General features: G+C 42.8%; 2 protein-coding genes across 4 annotated transcripts in view; one reads left to right on the top strand and one right to left on the bottom strand.

The window, feature by feature from the left end:
- Positions 1-1,943, bottom strand: part of LOC115300534 (tubulin alpha chain-like) — a gene marked incomplete at its 5' end in the record, with an annotated part of 6,056 nt that extends 4,113 nt beyond the window's left edge. The window contains one exon of the mRNA XM_029950152.1: positions 1,919-1,943. Within this exon, the coding sequence (XP_029806012.1) occupies positions 1,919-1,943 (25 nt within the window). The remainder of the gene's footprint in view (positions 1-1,918) is intronic.
- A 4,991-nt stretch (positions 1,944-6,934) lies between these two features.
- TUSC3 (tumor suppressor candidate 3) overlaps positions 6,935-10,111 on the top strand; it is a 241,272-nt gene continuing 238,095 nt past the window's right edge. The window contains exon 1 of one of the 3 annotated variants that reach the window (XM_029935228.1): positions 6,935-7,267. In XM_029935228.1, the coding sequence (XP_029791088.1) occupies positions 7,130-7,267 (138 nt within the window). In that variant the 5' untranslated portion in view covers positions 6,935-7,129. The remainder of the gene's footprint in view (positions 7,268-10,111) is intronic. The other 2 variants (XM_029935211.1, XM_029935205.1) reach the window with 2 other exon arrangements.

Below are 10,111 nucleotides of genomic sequence, written 5' to 3'. Positions count from 1 at the left end.
CAAATGGATTTTTGTCTAAGACATTAAAATCACTTACTTTTTCAACACATACACAAATACTGAGGATGCTCCTTTTGTTTGCTGCCCTGGAGGTTTTGTTTTGTTTTGTTTTGTGTTGAATGTTTCTTTATTGATGCTGAGAGAGAGCAGGAGAGCTTAAACACTTGCAAGCCTGCTGGAGGAGCAGGGGAGGGGCAGAAGAGAGAGAGAATCCTAAGCAGGCTTTGTGCTGTCAGTGCAGAGCCCCCTGTGGGACTCAAACTCACCAACCAGGAAATAATTACCTTGAACTGAAATCAAGAGTTGGGCACTTAACTGACTGAGCCACCCAGGGCCCCTGTTTTGTTTTGTTTTGTTTTGTTTTGTCTTTTTAGTTTCTTGTGGGGGCACTTCACCTAGGCATATCAGTTAGGATGGGAGGCAGAGATCTCTTTCTTTAGCTGAGATAAAAGGCAGTTGTCCTAACAAAGCTGGGCAAGAAGAAGAGTTAGCCTGCACTTAGGTGTTTTTTCCAAGTCCATCAATTTTAGGAAGGAACACAGGATTTTTGAGATTTTGGAAATGGATTCTCTTAAGACCATTTGTCTATATAGTCTTTGGTGTAAACTCTAATTTGAAGGCTGCTATATTAGAGCAGGGAGAAAGGGTTTGACTTGGCTCTAAATCATTAACCAGAGTTTGGACCTCCTTTGAAACCTAGGGATAAGCTACTGAATGTCTGTGGACTAAAGACAGTGACATGCTTAGGCTTGTACTTCAGGGAATAAACAGAATTCATTCATTCATTCATTCATTCATTCAACAAACACACTATTTTGTGTGGTGTGTACTCAAAGATAAAGAAAACAGTCTCTGCTTTTCTGGAGTTTACATTCCAATGGGGAAAGACAGATAAGTGAGTACAAAAGCATAAGGTCAGTTAGTGATAGAAAACTATAAAAAATGTAAAACAGAAATTATTCTAGACAGTGCGGATACAAAGCTCTGTCTTATGGAACTTACATCCTAATAGGGAGACTAGAAATAAATGAATCCTTAGCATAATTTCAGGTAATGAGGAGTGCAGTAAAAAGGTTAAGGGGCGTGTGCGTGTGTGTGTGTGTGTGTGTGTGTGTGTGTGTGTGTGTGTGAAGAGTAAGGAGTTGAGTTTTTGGAAAGGGCTGTCTGAGAGATGAGATTAATGCAGGCAGGCTGGGTCCTGCAGGACCAGCCCAGAGGCTCCTTGGCTAAGTACAGCAGGATAGAAGTCAAATGTGAGCCAGTAGGAAGTGAGAGTAGAGTTTATTGAAGATATAGAGAGTGTGCAGGAACGAACAGAGTGTCCAGGAGACTTAGAAAGCAAAGGAGAGAGAGTCTCTTCTTTGGGGTCTGGGGTTTTTACTGATGATTGTGGTCTTGTGCACATGTCCTCTCTGCCATCCAGGAACTGGTCTGAACAAGGACAAAGGTCATGTGTGCATCATGTCACTTATTCCTTGGAGCCAGGAGGTCTTGGTATTGAGATGTCTACCGCCAGTGGTCCAGAATACACACACGATATTCTTGCCTAGTCATTCTTACCCAGTCTTTCTTGAGATGTTATCTATTGGGCTGGAGGGCTCCAAAGGAATTATTAACTCACTGTCCCTTATGAGTGAGTACATATATTAAGGTGCGTGTGTGCATGCGTGCACGTGCAGATCCTAGCAAGAATAGAGGTAGGTAACGGTGCTAAAAAACCATTTCCCCCCCCATGGGGTCCCTTTAGTTTCCCGATCTCAACATGATATTTCAGGAGATTTGAGCCTTGACCTGAATAAAGTGATAAAGTTAGCCATGTGAACATCTATCTTTGTGAACAGGGTGAAGAAACAACAGTGGAAAGGACAAAGTAAGAGGATGCTTGACATATTTAAGGGAAAGCAGAAAACCAGCCTGGCTGGAGCACAGGAAGAAAGCGGAAGTAGGAAAGGAGTTTGGAAAGGCAGTCAGAAAGGCCTGAAGGCATGGAAAAGACTGCTTTTTATGCTGAAGACTGAAAAGGTACTTCGCACTGGTTCATGTATTAAAACGATCACTCTGGCTAATTTACCAAGAATAGAATGCAGGAAGGCAGGGTTAAAAAGTCTTGGATTGGGCGCAGGTAGCGGAGGAGGTTAAGATTATAAACCAGGGGAGAATGGACTAATAATGGTGTCCGTTGTCTTTCTAATGACTACTAGAGTTACAGAATGAAAAGGAGAAAACAAATTCTTAAGACACTTTGGGGCTGAGTAACTTGGCAACCAAATATGGAGGGCAGTATGGTTGGAGACAATGAGGAAAATGGAAGGCAGCTCTGAGGCTCTGAAAATTGGTAATAAGGAGGATGATGGTATCATCAACTGGATTCCAAGACCTGACCTTTATTGCTCACCTACTCATACTCATCGACCTTTGTCCTACGTTTTTCTTTAAGCTTTTCTTTCTGCTTTATCCCTTAATTCAGGCAAAATGAAAGCAAAACCTCTCCTCAAGAAGTTCTTAATATTTTTTTTATGTTTATTTATTATCGAGACAGAGAAGCTAGAGCATGAATGAGGGAGGGTCAGAGAGAGAGGGAGACACAGAATCTGAAGCAGGCTCCAGGCTCTGAGCTGTCAGCACAGAGCCCGACACGGGGCTTGAACCCACCAACTGTGAAATCATGACCTGAGTGGAAATCGGATACTTAACCGAGCCACCCAGGCGCCCCACTGTGCCTCAAGCAGTTCTGACAGGACCTGCAGCTGGCCCAGACCACTTGGACCAGTTTGGGCTTAACTCCGTAACTCACCTGCTAAAGTGGACCATGCAGTGACCTCTAGAATAACCAGTAATTACTTTTACCTCATTATAATATTAAAACCTCTGCCCAAGGAGGAGCCTTGGCAGGACCTCATTTACTTAATATACACTGCATGTATAATGCATGTTTCCTTAAGGGGCCTGCATGACCTCATGCCCACGTCTACCTGCAATGACAAGGACCCTCTTTTAAACTATTCACCCTTTTCCTAGGAGCTCCTGGGTGGCTCCTGGGTGGCTCAGTTGGTTAAGCAACTGACTTCCACCCAGGTCATGATCTCACAGTTTGTGGGTTCAAGCCCTGCATCGGGTTCTGCTGACAGCTCAGAGTCTGGAGCCTGCTTCAGATTCTGTGTCTCCCTTTCTCCCTGCCCCTTCCTTGCTCACTCTTGCGCTCTCTCTCTCTTTCTCAAAAATCAATAAACAAACATTAAAACAATTTTTTTCAACTATTCATCTTAACCCTAAGTGAAAGGAACCCATACGCCATTGCTCAGAGTCAAGGCTTTGTTAGTTATTTCCTATGATATCCTTATTTGCTGCAAATAAAATTTCCTTTGAACAAAAATTCACTTGGTGTAGTTTCCATCTGTGACTCAGCAAGGGGAGAACTCAACATCAGTTTGGTTACAGCGGTAGCATTTAACTAAAATGAAAGAAATTAAGACAAATTTGGGACAGGAAAGGGCAGATGGTAGACTTTGATTATGTTGAGTGTATCTTGATATAGATGTTTAGTTGATATAGACCATAAATTTACTTGTGTCGGGGCACCTGGGTGGCTCAGTCGGTTGAGCGTCCGGCTTCGGCTCAGGTCATGATCTCTCCGCTCGTGGGTTTGAGCCCCGCACCGGGCTCTGTGCTGACAGCTAGCTCAGAGCCTAGAGGCTGCTTTGGATTCTGTGTCTTCCTTTCTCTCTGACCCTCCCCTGCTAGCGCTGTCTCTCACTGTCTCTCAAAAATAAATAAGAAAACATAAAAAAATAAATTTACTCGTGTCTCCAATTAGATACAGGTGGAGGCCATTTCACATTTCAAGGAAAAAGCAAAGAGCTGTTCTTTTGAGAGTAAGCACGATGGAAAAAACATTCACATAATAGTGAGAAACCAAAAGCCTAGGAGACAGAGAAGAGAGATTTATTTGTAAATACGTTTAAAAAAGGCAGCATAGAATCATATATAATAATGACTACGGAGCTTGATTGCCGAAGTTCAAATTCCTGGTATACCTTCTTCAGGTTGTGTGACTTTGAGTTTGATCTTCTGATCTTAGTTTCTTTATGTGAAATTGTTACAATTAGACTTATCTGATAAGGTTTTTGGAGAGCAGGAGTTCTTAATTTGGAGCCCATGAAATTTCAGGGCATCCGTGAAATTTGAAATGGAAAAACTTTAACCTTACTTGTACTAGACTCTCATGAAAATCTTGTTTTCTTCAATTATAAAGCCGAAAGCAAACCATAGTGGTATTAGCAGTACATATGGCTTTGTTTCTTGCAGAAATTACAAATTACAAATAATTTCATATCACAGTGTTGCAGGATTTTTTCCTTCAGCACCCAGGGTTCTTTGTCTTGCCATTTCGAAGAACGAAGAGGTGGACACAAAACGAGAAGCAGGCAAAAGTTTTTTAGAGTATAAGATCAGAAAGTAAGAGTAGGGGCGCCTGGGTGGCTCAATCGGTTAAGCCTCCGGCTTCGGCTCAGGTCATGATCTCACATTCGTGGTTCAAGCCCCGCCTAGGGCTCTGTGCTGACAGCTCAGAGCCTGGAGCCTGCTTCCCATCCTGTGTCTCCCTCTCTCTCTGCCCCTTCTGCTTATACTGTCTCAAAAATAAATAAAACATTGAAAAAAGAATTTCTAAAAAAAAAAGTAAGAGTAGTAGGAAAGCTCTTTTTACAGGGAGGGGGGCAGTGGTTTATCAGTAAATGCCTGTGACAATAGATAAGTGTCTTTGTTTTATAAGGTTCTGGTCTGCTCTCCCTTTTCTCCCGCCTTGTTCCTTCTCAGGTTCTACCCTTATTGGCTGGATAGCTCTAGGTGCTGGATTGTCCATTCCTGATTGGCTCGTTTCCATTGTATGAGGGGTGGTCTATAGCCATATCATTCTTTGAGGGTCCCACCTTTGATAGTCTAGTTATTTTTAGTTAGGTCTTTTGTCAAATTACTGAGGAAAACCTGAGGGGGATAGGTGGTGTCTTTTACATACTTAAGAGGAACCTTATGCCTGAGGGAGTTTGCTATGGTCAGACACTCCCAGCATTGTTCCAAAATAAGTATTTTTCCCCACTTAGGGACCTCAAGTCCGTTCCCTGTCTGCCTACTGAATCCTATCTTTTCTTATGATAACAGTACAGTAGCAGGAGATATTATTTTTAAGTAATCTCTACACCCAAGGTGGGCTGGAACTCACAGCCTTGATATCAAGAGTCATCAAGAGTGCTCTATCAACTGAGCCCAGTAGCAGATATTTTACACCCATCGCTATCTTGTTAGACCTTTTCCCCAATGCGAGTCACCGAGACTAGAACCACGAACACAAAAATGGAGTTGGTTATTGGGATTTATTTTAGTTCAGCTGAATGGCCTCTCCCAAGTGTTGGCAAGTCCTTGGGAGAGCGTGTCGTCAAACAGGAGCTCGGGGTTTTTAAGGGCTTTGGCAAGACAAAATAAGTCATCATTTAGTTAACCAATCATAGTATACAGCATTTTATAATGGTCAATCATATTTTGATACAAACGTTACTTTTGGCAGGAGCCTATCAATTTTAGAGTTCTTTGTCTCAAGAGGGGTTCAAAATGACCGATCATAGTTAGAGAGGGGAGGCGAAGAGGTTATACAGAAGCAGAACTTTTGCAGTTAAAGGGTGAGGTTGCTTAACTCAGAGTCTTGAAAAACAAGTTTAGCCATTAGGTTATAATCAATTGTTACATCTTAGGGCTTTCCCAGAGCCCAGTTGCTCAACCTTTAATTATTCACCAGGGTTGGAGAGTAAAACAGTGGTTGGTATCTTTCCATTAGGGTCAGCTTGACGGGAGGAGGAGAAGGGTCTTACATTTCCGTATTACCATATTTACTAGAATTGCTATTCGACACACTGCTAGATTACATAGGACTGCAATTTATTTACAGCCCTCATGCTACTTAGTTGGCCAAGTATCCTACAATTCTGTGTCTCTTGGTCAATTATAATCACGCTGTGATATCTGAATGTTTATATGGTGGTTCTTACATCACCATTGTTTTCCAGTTTTCCCCAAATACAAATGTATGTTGCCCACCGGGTGAAAGGAGGTGAATTGTTTTAATTTTGATAATGGTATTTAACTATCCTTGATTCCTTTGTGATCTTACAAATATAATTTATGCAGTTAGAAATATTAGTAAATACTGAGCCAGTAGGCCTCATCAGACTATCAGAGGTGTTCATGCGCCAAGAGAAGAAACCTTGACACGGAATAAAAGGTACACCAGAACAGTACTTGGCCCATATCAAATATTCCGTAAACAGCTTGCTGCTTTCTTAAAATGTTCAGAGAGCAGGAATTGAATTAAGTCCTTTTCATGTTTGCACCCAGAGTGTCTAGCACAGGGCTCCGCACTGTGGCACTCCATGGACACTGAATGAATGCAATGGAGGGACCTGAAGGTTGACTCCTCGGGCCCCTCAAATGGGGCTGCAAGGAACAGCTGTCAAGTTGCAGGTGGCGACTATGCACCCAGAGGATTATATTAGGTGGATTATGTTAGAGGCTCAGTCTGTGAGCCACAGCTGTCTCGAAAAACGTCCCAATGGAAATGGGACGCCGGTGGGCAAGAGGGGCCAGGTGTTTACGGATTCCTTAAATGGCTCCTCTAACATTCAAGAAGGCAGTTAGGTCTGTCTGAGGCTTCAGGTAAACAGGCGTTTACGCCTGTTGGACTGAACCGGCCCCTCGCAGATTTCCGGAACCTCGCACTGGTTTCAGGAATAGGGCAGCTTTGGGTCACCAGCTGGAGACCAGAGCCGCAGGGCGGCGTGGGTCTCACGGAGTCCGGCGGGGCCCTGGGCGCCGCAAGGCGCGCACGAGGCCGCGGTCCCCTGGCCACGCCCACTTCCTGCCCCATCCCGGGCCTTTTCCAGGTCCCCTCTCCCGGTGAACCGGATGCTCTGTCAGTTTCCTCCTCCGCGTCCTCGGCGGCCTCCGCTTCCCTGGCGAGGCCGCAGGCACCCACGAGGGCACAGGCCGGGGGCACCCGGCGGCTGGCCTGGCAGGAGTAGGACGCCGGGAGGAGCTGGGCGCGCACGGTTACCGAGCGTGGAGGAGACACTGCCCTGCGGCGATGGGTGCCAGGGGCGCTCCTTCACGCCGGAGGCTGGCGGGGCGGCGGCTGCGATACCTGCCCACCGGGAGCTTTCCCTTTCTCCTCCTCCTGCTACTGCTCTGCATCCAGCTCGGGGGAGGACAGAAGAAAAAAGAGGTAGAATGAGTCCTCTTGGCCTTCCGGGTGGGCCCAGGCTGGCCTGGGCGGCACGGGGCGGCACGGGGCGGCGGCGTTGCCAGGCAGCTTCTCCGCGTTGCTAGGCAGCCGGCCGCTGGGCGTGGGCGACGGCGGCCTAGGGCTCCAGCGGAGCGGTGGGGAGGCCTTAGGGCGAGTCCGTTGGGCCGCGCATTTGCTAATGTGGCTTATCTTGGTGTTTTCTCAAAAACTGTACGGCATCTTCTTCCACTCTGAGCCTTAGCACCGCACTCTCTGTGGCTCTCGGCGCTTTTGGTCCTCAGAGGCCGAGTTTTGTGCCCTTGAGCCCCTGAAAGGGGGTGTGTTACCTGTGAAAATACTCTTCAGGAATATTTGCAAACCTGTGAGAACTATTTGTCCTTCACGTTGAGTTCCCAGGTCCCTTCGTTATTGGATTCAAACGACAGCGGAGCATATTGGGAATGTGTTTTAAGTTTGTATTCGCAATTTCACATTTTTAAAGCCGTACGCTTATTGTTTATTAATGTCGAAATCCTTTGAGAATAAACGCATTTATGTAAATTCCCTAGTGAAGATCACCTGATTTCAATCTTGGTCCTCTAATAACTTCGGTGAGAGGGTTGAAGTCACTCTATTTAAAATTGTAGAGTTATTGGTGAATTTCAGTTTTCCATCCTTCCCCTAATTAGCAGGATCAGAAAAAAAATTCTTTTGGAAATGTGAGTAGTGTTTCATACATTATTTTAGTAAGAGTATTCGCTGTAATTCAAGGTAAGTTTTTACTGGTGAAGTATTACGCACACGTGCTGCAAAATCAGATTCAGGTTTAAAATATTACACGTTTCTTGATAAGCTGGGTAGGGACTGAAGAAACAACCTCATGCGCAAAGTAATTGTGATTCTCTTTACTTGAAACAGCTCTGAACTCAATATTAACTTCTTCCTTTTACTTTTTAACATGAAAGCATGGCCTACAAAATTCTTGGTGGAGTTCTGGTAGGAGGTTTAGAGAAGAACTAAAAATTAAAACTATTTACAAGTATAAGTTAAAAGTACATTTTCTAGCATTTGGTAGTTATAGACCATATTCCAAGAATTTTAGGTGTCATGGGTTTTTTGAGGAAGGGAAGAGATTAAAAAGTAGTGGGGTTTTTTTGGCCTATAATCACAATAGTGGGCAGTAAAAAACGATGAAGGAGTCCATGGAAATTCTGGTGACCACAGTAACTTTCAATTGGAACAAAACAAATCTGAGCAGTCTGAAAAGTGTACATCTTCAAAGCGTCTTGGTATTTCCAATGGTATGACTGCTTTAACAGGTGAAAACACTTGTTAATATAGTATCATTACAATAAATTAGCATTGTTTCATTAACATTTTTTATAAAAAGACATTTTAAATGAAAAATAACGGAGAGGGGCGCCTGGGTGGCTCAGTCGGTTAAGCCTCCGACCTCGGCTCAGGTCAGATCTCACGTTTGTGAGTTCGAGCCCCGCATCAGGCTCTGTGCTGACAGCCCAGCGTCTGGAGCCTGCTTCAGATTCTGTGTCTCCTTCTCTCTCTGCCCCTACCCCTCTCATGCTCTGTCTCTGTCTGTATCAAAAAAAATAAATAAAACATTAAAAAACTAAAAAAAAAAAGAAAAATAACGGAGAAAATTGTTGAGGATTAGAAAAGGGTGTCTTCCAGAACCACTCTTATTTCTCTTAAACAGGAGAGTCTAATACAGCTATATGGTGGTATTGCAGAATGCACATATTTAAGGAAAAGAGCAAAATAAATAATTGAAGTTTTAATACTTTACTCAGTAAGCATACATATCTGGAATGTAGTCTAGTTTGGTATCTGGTACTCAGTTCTCTGAGAATAAACTCCCATTTAAGTTACACAAATTTATTTGTGAAACTCAGAACCCCTAATTCAGTCTTAGTCCTTAATAACTTGCGGGGCTGTGACCTCTTTCAATACTGGAAGAAAACATACTTTACTGGAAATACTGGAAAGTGGTTGGTCTCTAGGGGTTTTTGAGGGTTGTTTTGAACATGTCACTTCATTCTTTGCTGAGTTTTAAAACTTGATGCCCCTTATAAAATTTGACACCATTGAACCAGCAAATATAACAGTTGGAACTGAATTTACTACAATAAATATTACATAAATACTAGAGGAGTTCACTTGAAATGAGTTGTATATCCCTTCATTCTGGGGGTGGGGTGAGAGGGGCTAAACTGAAGTCTGAAGTTGAATCTGGAATCAAGAATGGCCATTATTTGCTTCTAAGGAAGTAATACTTACGACAGTAATAGCTATCACTATAGGTTTTTGAATCGGATAGGTGATCCACTTACAACTGAGTCACTAATTGTATGACATCAGGCAAGCCACTTAACCTCCTTAATTTCTTTGTTTTAAAACACAGATATAACACCTACATCTCAGGGTTGTCAATGGGATTAAATAAGACTGTATATAAATTACTTAGTGTGGTGCCTGGAGCATAACAGTGGCTTTATTATGTGTTCTTCATTTAAATGAGAGCATTAGACATAATGAAATTCTAAAATGTGATAAAATATTTTCCAATTTTTTTGATAAACTAATTTTATCATTGTGAAATATATATAGTTACTGTAATAAATTTTCTATTAAGTCATGAAACATGGAGAAGTCCAAAAATTTTCATTATTTGAGAACTTCTCAGGCAGCGATTTTACAACGTGGAAGAATTGGTGGTATTTATGGATATGTGTATATTTGTGTCTCCATAAATGTTTATATATATATTTCTTCATGCAGACATTTTATTTACTAAAAAAAATTTGTTATATTTTCTAAGAATTTATG

The sequence above is a fragment of the Suricata suricatta genome, chromosome 1 (assembly GCF_006229205.1).
Source record: "Suricata suricatta isolate VVHF042 chromosome 1, meerkat_22Aug2017_6uvM2_HiC, whole genome shotgun sequence".
NCBI lineage: Eukaryota > Metazoa > Chordata > Mammalia > Carnivora > Herpestidae > Suricata > Suricata suricatta.
This window is presented reverse-complemented; position numbering and strand designations above follow the sequence as displayed.